This window comes from Macrobrachium rosenbergii, chromosome 20 (genome assembly GCF_040412425.1).
Source record: "Macrobrachium rosenbergii isolate ZJJX-2024 chromosome 20, ASM4041242v1, whole genome shotgun sequence".
Taxonomy (NCBI): Eukaryota; Metazoa; Arthropoda; class Malacostraca; order Decapoda; family Palaemonidae; genus Macrobrachium; species Macrobrachium rosenbergii.
In genome coordinates, this window is record NC_089760.1 from 32,263,059 (window position 1) to 32,287,031 (window position 23,973).

The 23,973-nt window shown below is 39.2% G+C and overlaps 3 protein-coding genes across 4 annotated transcripts in view; 1 reads left to right on the forward strand and 2 right to left on the reverse strand.

The window, feature by feature from the left end:
* Positions 1-1,210: 1,210 nt before the first annotated feature.
* Positions 1,211-4,072, reverse strand: LOC136849222 (probable DNA-directed RNA polymerase subunit delta). Of its 2 annotated transcripts, none has more exons than XM_067122423.1 (3): positions 3,900-4,072; positions 2,411-2,546; positions 1,211-2,143 (listed from the first exon to the last, which is right to left on the reverse strand). In XM_067122423.1, the coding sequence occupies exons 1-3, from the start codon at positions 3,969-3,971 to the stop codon at positions 2,076-2,078; spliced, it is 276 nt and encodes a 91-aa protein (XP_066978524.1). In that variant the 5' UTR covers positions 3,972-4,072; the 3' UTR covers positions 1,211-2,075. The 2 variants fall into 2 exon arrangements, with proteins under 2 accessions (XP_066978524.1, XP_066978525.1); XM_067122424.1 differs by having other exon boundaries at positions 1,211-2,140; positions 3,900-4,068.
* Positions 4,073-4,225: 153 nt separating this feature from the next.
* On the forward strand, positions 4,226-15,727 carry RpL36A (ribosomal protein L36A). The gene is made up of 4 exons (XM_067122422.1): positions 4,226-4,383; positions 11,581-11,667; positions 12,406-12,492; positions 15,556-15,727. Exons 1-4 carry the CDS (start codon positions 4,243-4,245, stop codon positions 15,691-15,693), a joined length of 453 nt encoding a protein of 150 aa, XP_066978523.1. The 5' UTR covers positions 4,226-4,242; the 3' UTR covers positions 15,694-15,727.
* A 1,114-nt stretch (positions 15,728-16,841) lies between these two features.
* The window catches only part of CCDC53 (Coiled-coil domain containing 53), a 49,051-nt gene continuing 41,919 nt past the window's right edge, over positions 16,842-23,973 (reverse strand). The window contains exons 3-4 of the mRNA XM_067122420.1: positions 22,441-22,793; positions 16,842-17,306 (exon numbers count right to left, since the gene is read on the reverse strand). Of these exons, the coding sequence (XP_066978521.1) occupies positions 17,216-17,306; positions 22,441-22,793 (444 nt within the window). The 3' untranslated portion in view covers positions 16,842-17,215. The remainder of the gene's footprint in view (positions 17,307-22,440; positions 22,794-23,973) is intronic.

The following is a 23,973-nucleotide window of genomic DNA, read 5'->3' on the forward strand; positions in this document are numbered from 1 at the left end:
CAGTACAGATCGTGTGAACTCCTTAACTCAGGGGACGAACTTTTGAAATTAGTAACATTTCTATATTATTACCTGTTGGTTTAGACCACCCCGGTGGTGAAAACCATAACGGCTCCACTGACCTCAACCCTTCAGTCTTCATTCCACTGGTATCTGTTGCTTGCACGTTCCAGACATTTTCTTTACTTATTTTTGTCTCATCCCTGACAACAGCACACGCAAGCGTGTTGAAACCCGGTGTTGCCATTTGCAGACACACTCACCTACGCTAATACACACACACACACACACGCGCGAGATCGGGTTAAAATGCGTTTTTATAAGAACGAAGGCGATATTCAGTGCACCTACCGATCTCCTGACCTAGCTCTGCCCAATAGATGTTGCCCTTGAATGTTCAAATAAAATCTCGACGGATTTCCAAAACTAAACCCTTCCTTTTATAAAATAATATACCACGCAGCTAATTCACGTTAATCGCCAGTCGCCGTTGGTTTTACCCTTAGCTTTTCTATAAGCAGTTTTTAAAATCTACGGATTTTGAGCGACAAATTTCGTTAAATTTAGTTTCACTCTCGACCTTCTGTAATTAGGTTTTGGATTTAAGGAGTATGCCAAGTGAATGGAGTTAGCCCTTTGATGTAGCATAAATTACATTTATCATTACTTATATTAGCGTCAAATGCTAAAATCTGAGAACATTGTCCTCTTGTTTGAACTTCGAATTTAACCAATGCGTTGTTTTGAGAAATCACTGGAAATCAACCATTTTGGTGTAGGTAATCGGTTTTGTAATTTTCATGTAATAATGTACAGGCAACTTACTCTCACGAAGAATGCTGCATATTACGAAACCTTTTGGTTTCGTCAGTTTTAGAGAATTTCACAAGAGGAACAATCCAATTTTGTATTAGGTGTGCAGCTGAAAGGTTATTTTTCTCCAACAGCAACCAATACTTTAATACTACACCATTCATGTGTACGTTTTAGCAATTAGGCAGCGTACATTTAGTAATTACCAAAAATTGACCAAGCAGTTGCATCTTTATACCAAATGGTGTTACATTGATAAATGAAAATTCCCCCAACAGTCAGTCCATAATTGCCACTTGGCATTTGTATGCGTGTTGCAACTTACCGGCAGACTCAGAGTTAGCCAAGCAATTCATACAAAAATAAGCATACACCTCAGGACAATAAAGATAAGGCATCATATTTGTTATTTATTTTAAATAAACCATAACTAATTCCAGGTACTTTGTAATATTTACGTGGTGGTTATAAAGAAACTCTTGTCCATTAAACCTTTTTTTCAAGTTTTATTATAAACTTGTGTGACAGTCACGAACGAGGGTAGTTGCTATTCTGGTCGCACTAACCAACGACTACTACATAGTCGGCGATTGAAAGTGCTGATTAGCGGATGAGAAAAAAAATGAGACAGCACACATAAAGACAACTTAAACCTTTATTTTTTTTCCTTTCACACAAACTGACACTTAACACTTCTATGAAAAACTGAAGCATGAAATTGTTGTACTGCTCAAAAACACGTCCGGAAAAAGGAGAAAATGTTGTAGAAAAATAAAATAGGGAGCCCTGTCTGCTTTTGGTATGAATGGAAAAATTACACTACACACTTTGGTGGTCTTGTATATTAACGACGACGTCTGTTAAACGTCACAAAAACTCCTGCTTTACTGCTGCCTTGGTCGCGGCCGGGGAACCCACGACCCCACCTCCTGTGTAAGCATACAAAGGCGGCGGTTTGGTGGGCGGCTGGTGCAGGCGTCGCTGCTGTGTAAGGACGCTGGATGAGCTCCACGAAGGGGGAGGGCCGGGGGAGGCGTGGGCAAGGGGCTCTTTCCAATCACTCGCCCATTCGCGCCTCTCGCACTGACTGTACAGGTACGTGATATATAATACAATAATAAAAACTAGCATTGCCCATCGGCCACAGCTCCCCTGGCCTCGCGTCCTACTTAGTTGATAAAAGCAATAGTGTTGTGGTGATGATGGTTGGTGTGGTCCCCGGCTTGGAGATGCTTCGCCGGTATTCGTCAGCAGCTGTCGTTTTACGCATCCTCCTCCTCCTCTTCGTCTTCTTCGCCTTCCCCTTCTTCACCCTCACCTTCCTCCTCTTCTGTCGGAAAGGGATATGTTAAACATTCGTTTCATAATGGGAAATAGAACAACTTAAAAAAGCTAAACTAGTAAAAAAATACTTGCTAAATAAAAACCACCACTAATTTGCAATAAAAACACCATTTCATAAAACTTATATTTATTTACACTTATTACTCCTGTTCCATATAGTCAAGTAACAAATAACTGTTCCACAGTCATGTAAAAAGTTCACATAACAGAAGCCACGTGTATTTATAAAACACTCGACCAAATAAAACCTCACCTTCAGCTTCCTCGTCTAGCTCCTCTTCGTTCTCTTCAAGGTCCTCCTCCTCCACACCATCGAAATCCTCCTCCTCCTCTACTTCTTCCTCACCATTCTCCTCACCCTTCAGCTTCTTGGCGTTTTCTGCTGCCTCCTGCAAGGAAATTAACGATACTTACTAAACAGCACCACTTATAATAAATAGAAATTCAGTTTCGGGATGGACACACATCACCGATTTTTTAAAATAAAAATAAATAAGCAACAGCACATCACATTTATGACCTAAATGCAATCTTAAAACTAAAATCTATACTGGTCTCCAAACAACTCCCTCTGACAAACATTTATATATAAAAAATGGAACTGAAGCGGGTATTGAGCACCAATCAACCCTTGAGCTGTCAACTTAAGAAATGGAAAAAACAAAAAAAATTCTACACTACTACTACTACTGACTCGCTTATGAAACTGAATCACCGCCAAACGCCCTAAGAATTTATTTCCCTCAAATTACAATTACAAGCCTGACATTCAACAGCTCTTAATTCCTTTTAAAAAGGCGAAACTTCAAAAATAAATTTGACATTCTCATCAACTCGACACTTCGTACTGTCTGGTGATGTAACATTCGCCCTTCACTTTGGACTTAGTATAATTTTCTTAATGGATCCTTATAATGAAGTAAAATTAAGCCAGGATATTCAGTCATTACTTAGGCAACTGTCATTATCTTCAAACAAGTATGTCATTTCCTACACCGAAATATATACATAAGCATATTTTGGTCATTACCTACACTACACTACCATTGACGCAAGCAGTCCAGAAATTTCGAAGTCCACAAATCTCACACTAAGGTAATGTTATATACTGATGTCCTAAAGGCCGATAAATACGGCGTATTTTACTATTCCACATTGAAAATCGAGATACTAAGTAATCTGAGTAAAAAAAAAAACAATACAGGATATACATAAAACCCAACTTAAGTATTGGCCACATCTCTAGCCTCGCACCGGTCTCTACCAGTTTCCCGCCAACTTTTTGAATTCCTAGCCTCGCTGCAGCATCCCACCCGCGTCAAAAGTGTAAGTTACTCAAAACATGTAAATTATGCTACTCTCATCATCATGCCAAGCAAAATAAACGGTGTAACATCAAGACTGTGAAACAGAATCCATTGTATTATGGAGACAACGTACCAGTCACCTGCAAATTGTGCTGCTTTTACATTCGTCAATGCCACGCATGCCGGGATACAAAAATCTTTTATAAGAACGCTAAAACTAAACTAGACACTTATTTCACAAGTGACACTTAATCACCAGTGTTCACTGACAGAAGTATTGACGGGAACTTCGCTATGCCTTTCCTTCCTTCACTGTCGGACTTAGATTCTGCACGACCCGTAAAACACTTAAAGCTTCCCATATCGCCGTGAATTTCATCACGGGAACAACAAATAATAGCTTATTTTGTGCACTAATCCCGTGGTGTCACGTACCTCAGCTGATCTCTTGGTCCCTTTAGTAACTTGATCATCTGCATTAGCGACAGACTTCTCCGTGGTAGACATTTTTGCAATGTTTCTTTGTGTCGTGTCGAGACGTCCACACGAGACCGATTTCAAACCAACTGATGGTCGCGCTTCATGCCGCCACCTCCCTTCTGATTGGCTAACCGCCACCTCGCTCTTGTGACGTCATCCATAACCCTTACTATCGTTATTTTACAGATATAGAAATATTTAAGAGAATTTTACTCACTTAAAAAACTTAATAAATTATTTAAGGTATATTGGAGTCATAAAAGTTTTGAAAAATTATATATTAAGTGAATTATAAGTGATGTCACGTGTCTTGAGGCTCCAGACATTTTGGGGCCGAGATACACCACTTTCCGTCCTTTCAGTACAACAGCTCAGGAAAGGTCTTTCGACTGGACTGAGCTTACTTTATAATCGTGCTGTATCCACTTATATAAAAATGGTATGTTGGTTTCATTGTCGTAAGTGTTTGGGTAATATATCCAATATTATTTTAAAAATGAAAAATTCTTATAAAATGTTGAACTGTCATAGTTTTTAATGATTAGACTACATGAGTATCGGATGCTCTTAAGGGTGAGAATTGCATGTTTTTGGTTTGTTTACATTCGGGCAACGTGTTCTGTGACCGTAGAAAGTTCTGCCTGAACATGATATATCGAAATAAAATAATGTATACTTGTGAGACTAGCTATTTTTCGACTCTTGTTGCTCCCTGGGGGGGGAATTCTGCTGATTTTTAATCCTACCCACTGACTAGGAATAGTTATTAGATTAGAACTTATATTATTGACAGGAGAACTTACTCATCATGGCACTACCCGTGTCCTAAAACTGTGATGCAATTTTCAACTTATGAATGTTACCAATCATTTAATTCTATAGTAAATATACCCAAAAAATCCAATTTTTGCCATATGGCACACGTATTCCTGGGTGGTGTGAAAGGGGGCCAGGCTAGTTATCTCCGGTTTAACTGTACCTCCGTGCCATGCTGTCATGAGAGAGGGTTCGAGACAAATTTATTTATAACGTTTGTTACGTTATGGGAATTTGTTTGATTGTTTTACCGTAATTGTGCGCTATTGTGTATTTCTCATGGAAATTAGCAATACTCTAAGCTAATTACTTTTCTATAGGCTCGGGGAATGCTTTCAACCTTTTGAAGGGGGGGGGCGGCCAGCCAACCTGGATGGGCGGATTTACTACTAATGTCACATTACTTATGTAGGCTAAGCCCATCTGTAGTCTAGTTACAAAAAGTTCCAATACACTTTCATAAGAGGGTATTCCTAAGTAAAGAGCTCCTCATGGACTATTACTTTGGAAATTGAGTTTTCCTATACCATCAGTGTTGCTGATGAAGGTGGCAGTGGTGTTTATTGTTAGTGAATTATTATGAACCTCGTATCTACCCAACATGGTTTAGGACCTGCTGGGAACGCAGGGTTTTGGAAACGGGAAAAGACTGAACCGCCATCATGATGTTATGGAGTGGTTCCATGTATGTGCAAGTCATCGGGGAGCCATATGTTTAAAAAGGGCTTGGCTGAGGAAACCTATTATAAAAGGAGCTGTACCGACCTAACGTAACCTAACCTAACCTAACCTAGAGGCCGTGTTAGTTGGGGCGGACTGCCAGTGAAGAAAACTCAACTTTTTACCAAAAGCTCCCTTATAACACTGCATCCGCGATAGCATTCCAGGATGGCCATCGTACAACCTAAGAGGTTAATTACAGTCAACTGACTAAAAATAACGGTTAGGCTATATAAGCTCTGTCTTAAGAGCAAAGTCATTACCCAGTAATCTTGTAATGGGTGCATTATTGAAGTTTGAAATAATTGTTTTCAATTATGCTGCCACTAGTATGGCGTAAGAAAAGATATGTTATAGTTGTTAGGGAACAATTTGTTGGTTACAAGTTAAGTATACCTTAGCTTAACCAGACCACTGAGCTGATTAACAGCTCTCCTAGGGCTGGCCCGAAGGATTAGATTCAATTTACATGGCAAAGAACCAATTGGTTATGTAGCAATGGGACCTACAGCTTACTGTGGAATCTGAACCACATTATAGCGAGCAATTAATTTCTAGAACCAGGGATAAATTCCTATGGCTGGTCGGAGATTTGAGCTCACGGCCAGCAGAGTGCAAGCTGAGAACGGAACCCACTCGCCCAGTGAGGCCAGGCCGCGCAATACCTCCTGCTCGGACTACAATCACTGCTGCAAGGTAAGTAGTTCCACGACCCGACCCTGCTCGTGACCCCACGTACCCCGATAGGCCGATACCTGACCCAGTCTATTCCCAGTATGCCAAGATGTCATCCGTGCTGTCCGCGTCGCATCCCGCACACTTGCAACTTGCTGCCGCCAGTCCGGTGATGATACCTGATTTAGCTCTTCTATGCAATGAAAAGAAGGCATTGCTAGTGTTTTTAATGAAAAGTGGCCTTGTTGGTGATTTCAGTGGTGTTTGTGGCCACTGCAAAGAAGGCACTGTTGGTCTGGTGAAACATGGCAAGTTTCCAGTGGCCCTTTCAAAGCCTTTCTAGAATTAATTAAATGTACAATATCCATTAAGTAGAGTCGATTCAATACCCACCAAAATGCTGCCTAATTTCCCTGAAACCCGACAATCCTGAGACGTCGCCGGACAAATGGAATCCTTATCTCCACCCGTCCCTGTTCCGCCAATTCCAGTCGTCCAGATCCCGCCAAAACCAGCCGTCCTAACCCAAAAGAGAAGAAGAATCGTGTTACCCAAATTTTCCGATGATTCTGATTTCGACTAAGGTAAGTGTGGTTTTTTTTTTTATCAATTTACGGTTATACATTTTACTGGCTTTCTGGGGGGCTTCACCCCCCCCCCGGCCAGGTCAGAGCACGCCGTCCTGTGTGAGGTTAGGTAGGTCCGATCTGGTTATACCAAGACCTGGCATAACAGGAAGGATTAGGTCAATTATGTTAGCTGGCTTTCTTGGGGGGGCTCCAGGTTAGGGCACACTGCCCTATGTTAGGTTAGGTGAGTAACATCTGGTTACAGGACCTGGCACTATAGGAAAGGTTAGGTCTGTTTGTTATGGAAATTATGGTAAACATTAGTTTCTGTCCAGGCGCTATCTTGTTTGTATTCATCCGCCCGTTTCCTAGTTGGAACGTACTGCCAGCTGGTGGTGGGTACCGACTAGAAAACTGGCAGGTGATACCCTTGGCCAACTAAACTGTAGGCGCTCCCAGACTAGGCTAATAGGCTAGTTTACAAATTGCATCAAAGTAGTATGGGTGTTAGCTAACCTACCCAAGGGTCATGTTTGTTGTAATGCAACCTTTCAAAGGAAAATATCAGTTTGTATAGCCTGTAAATCACTGTTTCATTGAAGGCACATAATCTAGGATACTTGGTTGGTCACCACTCAGTTTTGATCAGGCCTACCGGTAGGACTAGCAAAACTACCAAGGCTATTCATGAAAATATCTTTTAGGGGGGGAGGAAATGCAGTGTGAGGTGTAAGGGCTTCTGTAGTAGGCCTAGGATAATTATTTGAGGGATTATGACATAACCAGATGTACCTTTCCCTAAACCAATCTTGGATGTCATGCTCTAACCTGGCTGTAGGGGCACCTCCAGTAAGCTGCGACTCCTCACAGTGCATTTTACAAACTTTTGTGAGGGATCTTGTTAATTTCATGTCAATGTAACATTGGCCAGTGCCTTTTGTACTACTAAAATTGAAGCGATTGGTTTGGTTACAGCAACTGTGAAGATGTTTGTATGCCAAACGACAAAGCGCTGAATAACCTTATCAGTCCCAGTGCTTTGCTTTGTTCCTAAATCTCATTTTCCATTTTGCCCCTTATTATGCCAAAGGAATTGTATAAGGTACTGGGTGATACCACAGATTAGCTGCACATATGGACTTTGCATGACTTCATGCTGGTAAGGTCCAGTTGTTCAGGTCAGGGCACTTTCTCCTCCCAAGATAGTTTGGATAAAAGGAGGGTTAGGTTAAGATGCATTCAGTTGAATTATAGGCCTGTCTTTGGTTTGTAAGCTGGCCACAACTAGCAGAAGTAGGCGATGGTCTGTGGACAACTCTTCATCATTTCCAGTTATGGGTCAGCAAGTCTGCTCTGTTTTGCTTTAGACTAGTCGGTAATTCTAAGTATTAGCTCCGCGCCTGTTTTTACCATGGAAAATTATTTTTTCTACACATTCAGGGCTTCTGTTACTGGCAGTGCATTTGTTTGCTGTCGGCCAAGTGGACTGACCCTTTGCCGTGTTTAGTACTGGGCCTGGGGGCCGGTACCCATATGTTAACAAGTTAATGCACTTGCCGGACGGGATGTGAACCATTCCAAAGAGACATATATACCCGTCCTCTGTCTTGTGAAGATCGTGTATGGAAACCCCTTGTTGGATGGACTCCAGGGGTCAATTACAGGTTAATTACATTTGTGTGACAAAAGTTGAAGATAAATCCATAATTAGCAACCAAAAAACTGTAGCAAGAGTCAAGTCAGAAGGAAATCGCCGCTGCGAGCTACTACTAAGACGTACCGACTAGTGAAACTGTGAACATGGCTGTCATTAGATATATTGCAAGCTTCTTCCTGCCTTATAATCTGACTGCAGTTAATCTGCATCCCTTAATTCGGAGTTCTTTAATCCAGTCATAAAATCCTACTTAACCCTCCCATGGACTGTCCAGATGAAAGAGACCATTCCAGGACAAGGCTGACAATTTAAATTTGCATCTACCATCACTTGAGTAGCCAATAACAGTATTTTTTGTGTCGTAAAAGAAAACTATTGATGGCTTTGTCTGTCGGCCAGCACTTTTTCTGTCTGCCCTCATGGCTTAACTACTGAGGCTAGAGGGCTACAAATTGATATGGTGATCATCCACCCTCCAATCATCAAACATACCAAGTTGCAGCCTTGTAGCCTCAGTAGTTTTTATTTTAAGGTTAAAGTTAACCGTGATCGTGTGTCTTGCAAAGCTATAAGACAGGCCGCCACTGGTCTGTGGTTGAAAGTACATGGGCTGGGGCTCAAGCATTATACATTGTACAGAAAACTTGATTGTGCACAAGAAACTTTAGGACTCTCTCTCTCTCTCTCTCTCTCTCTCTCTCTCTCTCTCTCTCTCTCTCTCTCTCTCTGTTACAACCAAGTTTAGTTTTGTCAGATCAGATGATAGATAACATATAACCAGCTAACGTTACAACTTGAGGTTTTCAGTACTTATCAGCAACAATTTTTTTTTTTTTTTTTTTTTTTTTTTTTTTTTTTTTTTTTGTGTGTGTGTGTGTGTGCGCTACCATTTTCAGTGATGTAATTACAGATTCTTTTAAATTGAATGTCAGGTTTGCTTGTCACCATGACAGCATCCTGCCGTTATGCTACCATTAAACTTTTTATTTAATTTTTTTTTTTTTTTTTTTTTTTTTTTTTTTTTTTTTTTTTTTAAACTCATTGCCTTACCTATTTTGCCTCCCACTTGCATGCCTCTGGCCTGGTCCAAGTGTGCTATGTATGCGCAGGAAGGAGTCACAAATTACCCCCCCCCCTCCGGGGGGGGGATGCTCCCAGCCATGTTAGTTAGGACACTGTATCCAATGCTAGCTTAGGCAAGGCAGATCTGATTAGGTTATATTTCTAAATGCCTACCACAGAAATAACCTATGAGGCCTACAGTACCCTTGGCCCCTACTCTGCATATGCTCTTGAGGGTAAACCTCAGTCATGCCTTCTGTGTCTGGTGTTGGGATGGGCGTCCCTTTGGTGAAACTGGCGAGGGAACCAGACTTTATCCCCAAGAAAGGGCAAGGAGCCTTTCCAGGCCTTCCATCCTGATGTCCCCCTCCAGCTGGCTGCTGCAAGGAAGGAATATGATGTCATGCCCTTAGGCAATGTGGCAGGGACAGGACAGAGCCCTGGGTAATTTTTGGCCTTTCAGTCGGCCTCAGAATACTGTTCTTGAGCTGAATCTCCTCCCCTTGATTTTTGATGTCTTCTCAACCACACATTGGAAACCATGGATAACCTGTCTTGGAGCTTTTGCAGTTGCGTCTTGGAAGGATTCATTTCAAGATGGATACAGCACAGTTTCTGTTGGATTCTATTGGAGAGGGCAACTTTCTGGTTACGATGGATGTGAAGGAGGCATTCTTGCAGGTCCAAAGCTTTGTGCTTTCAATTGGCAATGCCCTTCAGGTGTTCATGTAAGTGTTCACCTTGGTGTCAGGTTGAGTTCATGTGCAGGGTATACACTTGTTGCATTGTCTGGTTGATTGGCTTCTTCAGTGTCCTTGGCAGTGCAGTTGCTCCAAGACTGGTTCTAAGAGAGGAATTGTGGACCTGCCCCTTTTTTTTTTTTTTTTTTTTTTTTTTTTTTTTTTTTGGTCCTGAGTAGCCTAGACTTGGTATCAGAGAGTGTGATTCCTCCCACTCAAGTCTGGCTCTTCTTGGTTGCAGACCAGGATTAGGTTTGATAGTCCACTATATGTGGTGCTATGTGGTATTGTGTACCTGTGCTCCAGAACAGGGACTGGTTAAGAGAGACCCATGTGTGCTTGCTTCTTGTTTTTTGCTGATCCTGATTCATCTGGACTGGTTACTAATCAATGTGATTCTTTTTAGTCAAGACACTGGCTCTCTTCCTGGTGGCAGCCCAGGGTTATGTGTGTTAGTCCACTGTACATGATTTTGTGTGGGATTGTGTACTGTGCTGTGACTAGCATCCACCGCTGTTCAGGTACTAAATTCTGATACCCAAAACCAGCCCAGGCTTCCTGAGTGCTGTAGCTGGGTCTTTGGTGTTGGACAGAGATGCTGACAGGGCAGCTTCATCCTTGTCATCTGATCAGGTCACTCGATACAGCATTGCTCTGCTGGCCTACAGGTCTGGTGAACCTTCGCCAAGTTGGTCTGTCGTCTGGTGTGGTGTCCGACTGTGGTTCTGATGCCATTACATCATCTGTTTGTTGGGTAGTACTGTAAACATCGAATAATGTAGGTGGGTCAGTGTAAGAGTTTGATAATAACTAATCTATTGTATGGGTCTTCACATGCTTGGTGAATGTTTTTATTTTTTTATTTTTTTTTTATTTTTTATTTTTTTTTACTGTAGTACTGTCTTTTGCATTCTGCACACTGTATTTATAGAAAACATTGATATTAGGAGGAGACCAAGACAAGAGGCAGTGTCTTGTAACCTGACGCAAAGGTTGTATTTGATGCTTGACTCTTGTTGCCTAAACAGTTTGCTAACATGTCAAAATAGAAGTTATTTATGGTACAAGAATTAAGCCTATTTCATATCTAGAGTGAGATCAGATGATGTTTAGCATCTGGCTAAGTTTTACAAATGTAACCGCATATGTACTAGCCTGTTAAAAAACATTTTGGCAAATTAGCATAAAGGTCATATGTCTAATTTATTTAGGAAGCCTCTGCTGCAATAGAAGCTGCCATTGCTGTAGTCTGTTTTCTTTCACCAGCACTGGCTGTTCTATTTTAGCTGGCTTCCAAGTTAATTTTTTTTATAAATATATTTAGATTTTAAAGTTTATTTCATGCAGTCTGTCTTGTCTCTGAAGTCTGAGGTCTTAAATCTTTTGTCTTACAACAGGTGAACATTCCCAAATTACGGAGGACGTTTTGTTGGAAGTGCAAAAAGCACCAGCCTCACAAGGTCTCTCAGTACAAAAAGTCAAAGGTATGTGATTGTTTCAAGTATGGAATAACGCCAGTAGATAGTATAGCCCATGATGAGCTGGAAATTGGATATAGTCCTTGTCAGACGTACTTTGCTCCGACACTAGTGATAGTGGCTGAATTTAATTTTTTAGTACAGTTTGCTCCTCAACATGATCTTGGGTAAATTGTAAGATTTTTTAGGTTTGGGAAAATTCTTTTTGTCTTGAGGGGTACACTCATTTCTTGAATGTGAAGTAATATGATCTTCCATGTCCCAATCTAGTAGGCTGAGCAAAGTGAGATATTGCTATGCCAGTTTTAATTGTCACATTGGGTTAGTTTCCTTCGGGGTTTTTGAGTATTTTTTTCTTTTTCTAAGAAATTTGTATCCTCTTAAGCTTTGATCTATGGATACAATACCATACTAGTACAGAATTTAAGACATGCTAGTCAATTAGGACTGAAGAATTTGTAAGGCAAGTTACAAGTAACACCACAGCTTGACAGACCTGAGCTTTAGTGGGCTTGTGTGCTTATCAGCTACCGTATTATGATTAGATATATCTTATAACGTAAAGTGTAAAATACAGGTTAGGAACTAAGTGGAATTGCTGTTACATAGAAAATATTCTAATGTAACCTATAATATAGTGTCTTTACTACTTATCAGAAACTATGGTCTCTAAGTGTCTTTAGTTGAGGTGTCTTATTTTACCAAATTTCTTATATGCATATTAAAACGCAACACTTCTTCCAGGAACGTACCTATGCCCAAGGTCGTCGCCGTTACGATGCTAAACAAGCAGGTTATGGTGGTCAGAGTAAGCCTATTTTCAGGAAGAAGGTAGGTTGACAGATTTGTAGAACTTAGCTTGTTTTACATTATCTTGTCTTCATTTTGCTGTACCAACTTTTTCCCCCCTCCATTCCCAAGTTATTTCTCCTTGCCCATGGGCCACCTCTTGTTTTTATTTAAAGTTCTGTCTTTTTCCTTTGGCTGTCCTCATACTTGGAGCAATACTTAAATTATTTTTCATAATGTGCGAAGATTTACAAAGAATGTAAGACAATCAGAACATTTATCAAGTATGGTGAATCTACTGTAAGTATAGAGCAGCCAAGGAAATCTTAAAGACTAGACCTGAAACTAGGACTAGATTGTGGTTAAAAGCTTGAAGCTTTTCATGACATCTTAAAAATTAAGATTTGTTAACATGGTTTACTACAATAATTAAGAGCTTAATCTGGTGTTTAGTCTTCTGATCAGCTCAACTTATTAATGATACTTCTCTATGAAGTGACTGAAATGCCCATTTTCATAAGGGTCAGTGCTGTCCTTCATGTTGACTGTTGTCAAAAGATTTGGGCCTCTGGCATTAGGTTTTATAGGTTGCATTACACAGGTTGTATTTTTATAGACAGACCACTTTCAGTAAAACAGTGGTGTATGCCCAGTTTATGGAGTTGACCAGTGTCGGTACTTTTACAGACTTGTCAGGTCATGTGGGTATTAATTTTTAGTTTATTTCTTGCACCAATTGGGGTGTAGGTAAAGCTATAAACTTTTAAAGACAACCAAGACCAGTGTCGGTACTTTTACAGACTTGTCAGATCATGTGGGTATTAATTTTTAGTTTATTTCTTGCACCAATTGGGGTGTAGGTAAAGCTATAAACTTTTAAAGACAACTTGGTTGAATGAGTGAAGGGTGTTGAATTTGTTCTGGAGCTTTTAAATTTACCAAATTGTTAAAAGGTTAATGTAAAGAGCTGTTATTTCAGTATGATCTTATACTATGCAATAAGCTACCACTTTCCCTACATAGTGACCATTTACTATGCCAAGGGCAATAAGACTCAAACAATTCTTCTACCTAAAAATTTAATTGATCAGTGAGATATTTTCACAAGATTCACACTCCTTTCCCAGTCAAGATAACAGTTGCTTACTGGGATAATACATTAGTAGGTAAAATATTAGCTTGTATCACCATAAAAAAAAATTATCAATACCAAAGGATGTTTTTCACAATATGACTTGTGCAATAAATTTGGCAATGATTTGCAAATATTAAATATTCAGTGAAAAAGAGCTGTTAAGTTTTGTTTATAGTTTTTTTCCATGTATAACATACATGCTTTATATGAAGCTGGTGTATAAAAAAAATTTTGTTGGGTTCCTGCCCATGTGAGCAGAGAGAGAGGGGGTTAGCTACAGTAACCATTAACAACTAAGGTGGGATCAAAAATAACCATTCATCTCCTAAACCCATAATTAATAAATGGCAGATTGTCTGAATCAGGGAAGGGAAAAAAATCAAACTCATATTTGGAGTGTAGCATTATTCAAAAGAAGTTTGCCATCCTGGTTTTCAAGTTGGTCAAACTCAGGACCAGAAATAATGACTTACGTGGCAAACTCAGGACCAGTAATTAATGACTTGCATGGCTGTGTCTGTGTGCAGAAAATGCAGGTCAACACAAACCTATGAATGTGTAAACCTCAGCCCACAGCAAATGTCAAGTTAAAAAACTAAAAGAAATTTTGCTTGCTCCTTGCGATTGTCATTGCTATAACTTTTAATGACAGTCTTTTATGTAATTTTGATATTTTGTAGTAGTATTGTGTTGTAATCTGGTCTCACTATGATTGTATGAATCACAAGATCATTATTTTACCCAATTGGTAGTTCTCTCATTAATTTAAGTATTCTAGTTTTCTGGTCACTTAGTATGCCACTATAGTAGTTTCTTAGATGATATAACATTATTAGATTAATATTTGATATTGAAACAAGACATTTTATGACTTGAGTCCACCAATCAACCTTAATGATCTTGGGAATTGCTTTCTGGTTTGAAGAATTTTAGGAATTGCTCTCTTACTTAAAAACTCAAAATTAGGTTCATGTATGTATTTCAAATCCTCTACAAAAATTGCAGTAATGAGTAGAAGAATGATTAAATATCTCATCCTAATATTTGTATTGACAAAGAAAAGAAATTGGTTGATTTTGAACCTCCATACCTACATGCGTATTACCTATGTAAGGTAGTGGTCATTTCTCAAGCAGTTCTTAGTGGATTATAGAAGTTGTGGATGTATAATATTTTATGCTGGAATTGTGATTTTTACTGTAAACAGTATTTAGTTCAGAAAGAGGCACTGAGTTAAGATAAAAGCAAATTAAGTATTGAAAACTTTGGAAATGGGTTTGCCTACAACACTGTAAACTTAACTTTTTGAGACTGAGACAAGTTGTACTGTTGAAGGTGAAATAACTGCAGGAACACTCTTTAAGACCTTTAATTATTAGTTTTTAAAATGACTGTTAATGGTTGATTAGTAGCTTGCTATAAGCGAGGTGTGGCTGGATATGAATTCAGTCGTTATCATACATAGTTTCTGAATTATCATATCATAGTTTCTTAATTACCATATCACAGTTTGTTATTGCAATGTTATCCTGAGCCTTGCTTCCAGTCAGATTCAAGGTCTGATTGGCAAACTCAACTTCAGGAATATTATGAACATCACCTTTAGCCAAAGCTCTTGTGATGGGGCTAAGATTAAGGTGCTGTAAACAAGAACTTGTAGACATGTCAGTGATCATTAGTAATTGACCTGAGGTTTTATCCATTGACAATATGTTTTTAGTTTTCCAAAAGTTAGTTAAGTATATCTTAGTTTAACCAGACCACTGAGCTGATTAATAGCTCTCCTAGGGCTGGCCTGAAGGATTAGATTTATTTTACATGGTAACGATTATTTTAGTGGAATAGCCTTTATTGAAAATTTTAAGTTTTTGGAATTTATATAGATATATTTCAGGTGGAATGGAAATTATTGTGGGAACTGGTATTTTCAAGAACTTTGAACGAAATTAACCAAAAATTTATCATTTTAGGCCAAAACTACAAAGAAGATTGTGCTGAAGATGGAATGTAATAAATGCAGAATTAAGAGCCAAGTACCTCTCAAGAGATGTAAACATTTTGAACTGGGAGGTGACAAGAAGAGAAAGGGACAGATGATTCAGTTCTAAATGTTCTGCAAATAAAGAAAAAAAAAAAGATACAGTGGTGTGAATTTTCCTGGTAAATACTTTTTGCTCTTATTTTTCATGTTTGATAGATTGTGCTAATGAATTTTCATTTAATTTCTAACATTCAATTAGTTGCTTGGTAAACTTCAAGTCTGACATACCGTGATTCAAACTTCATTTTGGGAGCTCCTTGTATGATGGTATCCAATGGCAAGATGTATAAATTTTAATTGCTTTTTCCCAGCAACACAAGCTTTTGTCCTGTAATAAAAAGTACTATGGATGTTGAAGCTTAGCAAGGTGGTTACAGGTGTGTGTGAGGTTGGTGTTTGGGAAGGATTACTCCTGCAGTATATAAGATGTTGAGCCTAAGTATTGAACAACCTTAGGGCAGTGTCCTGAAGGTAAAAAGACGAATGTGGTCTGTTGCGACCGCATTCCCATCCTCAGTACCTGTCCAACAGATTCCTCCTGAAGGCTAGGGCAGACCAATCCCTTTGACCTTATGAAATCTTGCCCAGAACATATTGTCCACCATGCCAGCTGTGTGTACGTCTGTTCAATCATAAAGTAAAAAGAAATGGACTCCTAGACACTTCTTGCCTGAGTCAGAACCAAAAACAAGTCAGCGCTTAGTTTGTAGGCGAAGTCCTAAGGGGTAATGCAAAAGGCTGCTAGCCTTGTAACCTAAATTTCATGATTCACTTGTTCCAAAGGGATGACTTTGACAAGACTAACCAAGCTTCTAAAGTTAAGGGAAAGGACAGCATGGTATCCCTTTACCACAGGAGACTCAGATTAGCTATCTTGGTGAAAAAAAAATCTGCAATCTGCTGAAGAGGCTCTGACTGGTGATAAGAGTTTGCTATATCTAGGGTACTAAGAACTTGCCCCTCTAACTGGGATGAACAGCATTTTTTTTTTTTTTTTTTTTTTTTTTTTTGTCACTGCTACTGCATTTGTGCAATGAACTGCAGTAAAGGCTCCTTTCCACCAAAGGCATCATGCTGAAATCTCAATTTTATTGCCTTTCAGACAAAAAGCTAATTTTCTGTACAGCCCATCTGCCTTCCTGAAATTTTCTAACCATAAATATATTTACACATCTAAAAGTATTAATAAAATTAAAAAAGGAAAAGTAAAAAAAATTATGATCACAAATGTTAGTTTTTATTGCAGTACAGTACTACAGTAATCACAATTTACCTTGAATACATTGATAATTTTAAGGTTTTAAAATATTCCATATTGTACTGATTGTCCCAATCTTTATCAGAAACACTTCATAAATTGTTACTGTTTATATATTACTTATACCTTACAAAAAGAAATGAGTTATGTACTTACAGAGAAATGTGGAAGAAAATCCAGCCAAATGAACAATTTCAGCAAAATAGCAAACTACTAGTTAGTAAAATGGTATGTAAAATAAAACCTACAGTGCAAATTATACTAAAAAATAAGACAGAAATCAATATTTCATTTCAGTTTTAATGGAAAAAGTCCATGATTATGGTAACATTTACTCACTAAATGAAGATACTGAACTACTATCAGAATCATCATCTTGTGTGTGGTCATCACTAGGTGGGGGAGCTGGAGCATTTGGGTCTCTGGAAAGATGACTATTATTACATGCTGCTGCTTAGTTGGTACTGTACAAAAATACATGTAATGTAGCTACAAAACATAAAATTGAAACAAAAGCATATACACCATCTTGTAAAATGTCTTATAATAAAGTACATTACACCTACAACATACCAAAGGAAAGCAGTCACAATCCTCAATAATAACACTACTATCATGTCAAAATCACCCTTAAGCAGATTATAATTGAATGATGACTCCTGTTTAGGGAATTTCCTCCTTTTTAATACAAACAACTGCATCATCACTTCCCATAACTCCAGGAAGCAGAGGAACACTTCCATCTGGCCCTTGTAAGGGGTGAGTTTTTAAACAACCATGCTCTAAATGGAACTGATGGTGTCACAAGAGGAGCTCAAAGCAAGAAAATTTCAATTCTTGAGATGGATTATGAAGAGAAAGTGGAGAAGAGAGGGGAGTTTAAAATCTTGTTATAACAGATGCACAGGTATTAGAGGATGAGGAGCCAATTCTATTACCTTAAACACAATAGAATGCAAAGCAGGATTTGAGAGAACACTAAAATAAAAAAACCAGCATGGCTCAGTTGGACAGAGGTAGGTACAAATAAACATTCCCCATTAGTAGAGAGCAAAGACTTACAAGCCTCTACTACTCTATGCAGAAGACATATGATCACTGACATTAAAGGAAAATTGAAGATATTTTGAAAAGGTTTGACTATACAGTACAATGTTAAGATTCATGGCTTGAGCACAGTGGGAAGATTGCATCACAAATGAGGAATTGGTGGAAAGATGAAGTAAAAAGAACATGGAAAATGCCTCAGATCTCAAAGATTGAGATGACCTGGACATGTGATTAAGGAATGAAAACAGTTGGTCTGAAAAGGTATGCCACATCTGAGCATTAGTGAACAGGAAAATGGGTCTTCATACTAAGAAGGGATCATGAAATGGACTGGAACCTTTTTAATAAGTTATGTGTTGCTCTTTGGAGGATGCCAAAAGAAAATAAAAAATACACTTATGCAATCATCAGGGAACCAGTATCCAAGACAGCTATGCTCTTGAGGATACTGATTTTGTGCTGTGAAGATTGATAAAATTTGCCTCACAGCAACCGGAAGGCCAATGGAGTACATCTTAGGCCTCATTGAGTCTCTCAGATAATAATGAACAAATGCATATGGAGGTCTCCAGGAAGCAAAACTGATAACTGAATTAACATCCATATTCTGTTCACAAGCTAGAGAAATGAAATGACCCATATTTCATGACCCTTAAGTTTAACTAGGGATGCAAGAAATCAATAGCATCTTAGTGCACTTTTGTGATTAATTACTGCTATCTCAGCCAGAAGGAGATAATGTTCAAGATCTCTGATTTGTATGTGTTGGTACACAAAAAAAAATTCTAAACCTCCCTTGCAAAAATACTGGACTTCCTATGATACATCTTTATGGCTCTGACAATTCACAAGCTTAGGTCTCTGCTTCAACTTACCAAGGAGGGAATTATGTACAAAAAGTAGTACAGTTTGAGTTTGGGAGGAAGTTGTTTTGTGTCTAAGCAACAAAGCCTGAGATCTGACAGGCTGATACACAACCAAGTCCCTCAATAGGATACCTAGCTGGAAAGAACAAGGAGCTCACTTACACAATTTGGAATGGTCAGGGAGAGAAAAAGGTAGCCTTCAGAGGCAAATTTTTCAAAGAAGCTTCCTAGAGGGGGCTCTATGTTGGGTCTGCTAGATGTTTAAGGACTAAAGAGACATGTTTTACTCTGGAGACCTAAATCTGCAGGGAGGGCAAGGTTGCTCAAGGCTCTTTATGAGCATAAAGACCTCAACTAGGAAGAAAGGTCTATGCCCTTCAGCAGGAACATTTTGGAAAGGACTCAGCAAAAGCCCTTTACCAAAGGCATACAGACAAGCTTGTCTTAGCAATACCAATAATAGCCGATGGCCCACTTTGCCCGATACACATTTGCTGTGAGCTTAAGGACAGTACTATGTATCTCATGCAAGAAAAGCGTCTCTTGCAGGCACTGCTGGATAGTCTCCAGCCATGAAGTACAAAGAGTATCTTTCTTAGCATCTTGACAAGGTCTAGAAGATTGGGATACTATCCAGCATGTGGCCAACACTGAGTCTCTTTGAACACCTGAGACTGGCCATGATCAACACATGGCTGACCACTTGATGGATCAAGGTGAAAGGGGGAAAGGCGTAAAAGTCGAGGTTGTCTTATAGGTGCTGAAATGTGTCTTCTGGTGCAGCCCACATTTTTAGAAGAGAGAATAGAAGATTGGGAAACTCTTATTTAACCAGGTGGAAAGCAGGTCAATCACTGGCATTCCCCAAACTTCAAAGAGCCTTTCTGTGGGTGCAGGGGCTACACAACCTGCACCTGGTGACTGAGCTAGTCTGCAACTACGTTCTGATGGTCTGGCATGAATCTAGCTGACAACTCGACGGTGTGGAAAATTGCCTACTCTTGCACATGCTTTACCAACTGGTACAAGGAGAGAGGGAGAGAAAGAGAGACCACCCTCACTTGCTTGTCGATATGCAACCATGGTTGTGTTCATTCTTGAGCACTACCAACTGACTCATCAACAGATCCTGAAATGCTGGCTGCGCTAAGGCAGTGCACCCATTTTCAGAATGTTGATGTGCGGATGAGAATAATCTTGGGTCCACACACCCAAAGCATGAAGAGTGTTGGAGTATCAGTAGTAGGTGACCAGTTTCATTTCAGACACCCATGAAGAAATAACAATAACAGGTTGGAGTTGCTCATAAGGGACAAGTTTCTCCAGGATTAACAAGTGACAGAGAGATCATCCAAAACCAAACTGGTTGTTCCTATCAAGACAGGGACTGCACTGATACCTCCCTGAATTAGTGATCTGTGTCTGGATGAAAGACTTGCAGCTACTGTGTTGATCAGAATGCCTAGATCTTGTTTGTTAATTGTGCTGAAGGTCTGACTTTCCCCAGTACAGTAAACTGTATCACAATCCACATACCATGACAAACAGAAAGCACTAAGTCCCTGTCCTGAAACAACTGTGCCTCACAAGGAGCCAAGATCAGCCAATCATAAACATCCCAAAGAAGACAGATTCTTAGCAAATGAGCTCAAACAGAAACCAAGGTGAACACTCATGTGAACACCTTTGGGGTAAACGACAGTCTAAAGAACAGGATCTTGAACTAGCTCGTCCTTTCAAGATGAAGATATGGTATTTCCATGAGTCCTCATTGATGGGAATCTGGAAATATGCATCCTTCAGATATATCATTACCCCTCTTGAACACAAACCAACTCAGAATGTGGGATTTCCATCCTTGATGAACAAACTCATTCAATGGAGAGATCGATGACTAGTCTTCAGTCACCAGTCAACTTACCCACCTAGAAAAGCCAACTGTACAGGCCTGAAGAATAGTTGTTCACTAATTCCAGAGATTTTTTTCTCCAGCATTGTTTGTACCTTTGCAGACAAGTGAGAGACTATATTATCCTGAAGATGAGGCAGAGAATTAAACCAGTTAGAGAGAATGGGGAGGGCTTTGATCTAGAAAGGTAGCCTGTAACCATGCCAAAGACATATACTGTATTACCCAGGGCTGAGACACAATGCTCCCACGCTGCCCAGTGGCAAGACAGACATCTCCCCTTTCTCCGACTAGCCTCCCTCTTGGGTCAAAGCTTGAAAGGAAGACTGAAGGGTCAGGAAGACTCTTTTGGGTCAAAGCTTGAGAGGAAGACTGAAAGGGTCAGGAAGACTCCTGGTCCTTTGACAAGGAAGAATAATCAGGCTTTGGAAAAAGTCCGGCCTCTACTCAAGCTCAATTTCAATGGTATAGCTGCCTCTTAGGGCTTGGCTGCACACCCTTATGCAGACACCAAAGGGACTTTGAAGGAAACCGCATGGTGAATAATGAATCCAGAGCATCAGAATGCTGTTTTTCTGCTGATGGATCAGAGTCAGGGGAAGAAGCTTACAAGAGCAACTAGAGGGAATGAAGTTTTCCAATTCAGAGATCAGAAGTTCACATTTTTAAATATGAGCAGCTACTACTACTATTACTACTACTACTACTACTACTACTACTACTACTACTACTACTACTACTACTACTACTACTACTACTACCACTGATAATTATACAGTAATAATATTAATGTTACACTTGATCAATAACTAGAATGTGAGGAAAAACAAAATCAAGACTAGTAGAGCTGATGGACACCATAAATTATAAAAGGCCTAAAAATTACACTAAAAAAAGCAAAAATCAAAGCATCAAATACTAGATTAGTAATGCACTCTGAAGAAAGAGTGATGGAAAAAACCTAAACATAGTTTAGTATCAAATTCTGAAATTAGACCAGTTCAAAAATGATTGGTGAACTGTGGTACAACAAAAAAAAATACTTGTCTTAACCAATGACAATGAATAGCAGCTGTTAAAAGACCCAAACTCATTTACATTTGCAAGGAACTGTGCAAACCTTGCACTTATAATCACTTGTGAAAGGATATACTCACTGAGAAGGTCCAAAGTTATAAAAATACAGAATGCACATCAACAATCACCATGGCAGAAGTGGAAACATGCATAATTACTGTATTGAAAATGGTTGAAAGAGTGAAATCAGAATATTTTTAAGAAATTCTGAGAAAGCCACTAAATAAACGTGATTTGTCTGACAGGCACACAGTAATGATTCAACCACCAACAAAGGCACAAGGTGTTCAAGATGCATTCCTGGCTAGGGGGAGGTGTTCATTTTTTAAATGTGTCCGTTAGAGTGCTGACCACACCAGGAGAGACAATTGTAAAATAATGGGAATTGTGTTAGGACAACTACAGTATAAATTTATGTATATTAAACACATATGAAGGACATACAACCATAAAAACTCTGATACAACAATAGACAATCCAGTACCAACATTCTACGTTGCAAGTGGAACTAAATTTGGACTAATTTAAGTCAAGTAAATCTGGCAATGGTCTCCTTGCTCTGACTGGTAAAATAAAAAAAACATGAATTAAACTCAAATTAATATAACCAAAAAACTGAATAGTAAAAAAAAATAATATTAATTTTGTACTTACTCAAGAATAGAAGGGTCAAGCCCTTCATTTCTCATTTTCATTTGCACTGCTGGCAGTGGCACACCTACAGCCAACATCTTGAAATATGATGCAAAACGTGGGTCTTTACTAACAGGACAAGCTACTGGCTCTAGAGACTGAGGGCCTTCATTTTCCTCTTTGTTTGCCTCCTGGCAGTGGGGTTTAGATTCCTCTGACTGAGCTTCACTTGCTTCTGGTGATAAGAGTCCTGGCAGTGTCTGATTGTGTAATGAGTTTGATTCAGTAGTTGCTGCTGAATCTGTATTATCCGATGGCTGAACTGATTCTATAGTTGGTGCATTAACTCCTTCAAGATCAGGAACTGAATTTAACTGAAATAAAAATAGTTTTATTAAAACAAGTGAAATAAAAAATAGTTTTATTAAAACAAAAATAATTACTTTAATACAAACCCATCACTTTACATTTGTTTATGTGCACCTGTGCAAACTTTCATCCACTCTACAAAGTGAATGTGTACCTGTGCAAACTTTCAGCATTCCACAGAAAAAAAAAATCCTCGAATTCTACTCGGCAGTTTATGCATCAGGGCTCAACTGGCCCTCTAGTTACAAACTAATTCCCTGTTTAGGTTTTCTGGACCAGCTGCAAAGAAAAGAGAGCTCCCCTGGGACGGGTAAATTTCATCTTCAAAAAGGCAATGCCTAGTTGGACAACAGCACCGTCATCCATGAAAGACTATTGAGAACCAGGCACCTGCCATTACCAAAACTTTTTTTTGGCATCAGAGGCTAAGTAGGATGGTTGGGGTTAGATTATGATAAAAGTCTCTGGTTTGTATACCTAGGCAGGATTATAATAAAAGGTTCTGGTTTCTATACCTAGGAAAAATACAAATTACTTTAAGAATTTGTTATTTTTTCCTAAAGAAATATAAACCACTGCCTTTTATGCAGAAAACTTGCTCCTCATGTGGGAAGTTGTCCTTCAACTGACTGGCGAGTGAATCTCCACATGGAAATGTCACATTCTCAGTCACAATAGTGAGCAAGGAAAAAAGACACCTGTAACCTATTCAGTCTGGCACTGAGATGACAAAGCAATAGGGCCCTGAGTCAAGGCAAGATGAGACTGAGATCTCACACAAAAAGGAAATCCTCACACAACTAAATTTGACCCTACGCATGGTAACACATGTTGGAGGGGAGTTAAATTTGGCAAATACAATTGATGAGTTTACATTATAGCTCTAAACCCCCATGCCCCAGCAAATAGGAGTCAAAACTCTGGCCTAAGATGTCCCAGATAGAAGAAACTGAAGGCTTTCATATCCATAGTCAGGAATTGATGGGTTCTAGGTTTTTGCCACAAATGCAGGAATGCAAGAGAACAACAAAGATTTCCCACCCCGCCAAGTGGCAGACAAGAAGACCTTGTAATTTGCTAATATACACTTCATTGATGCCAAGGCTTTCAGGAAGACATTCTTGAAAGTTAGATCTAAGTCTGAGGTCTCCTGCAAGGGGTATCATGTTGGCTGAGTTAGAGCTT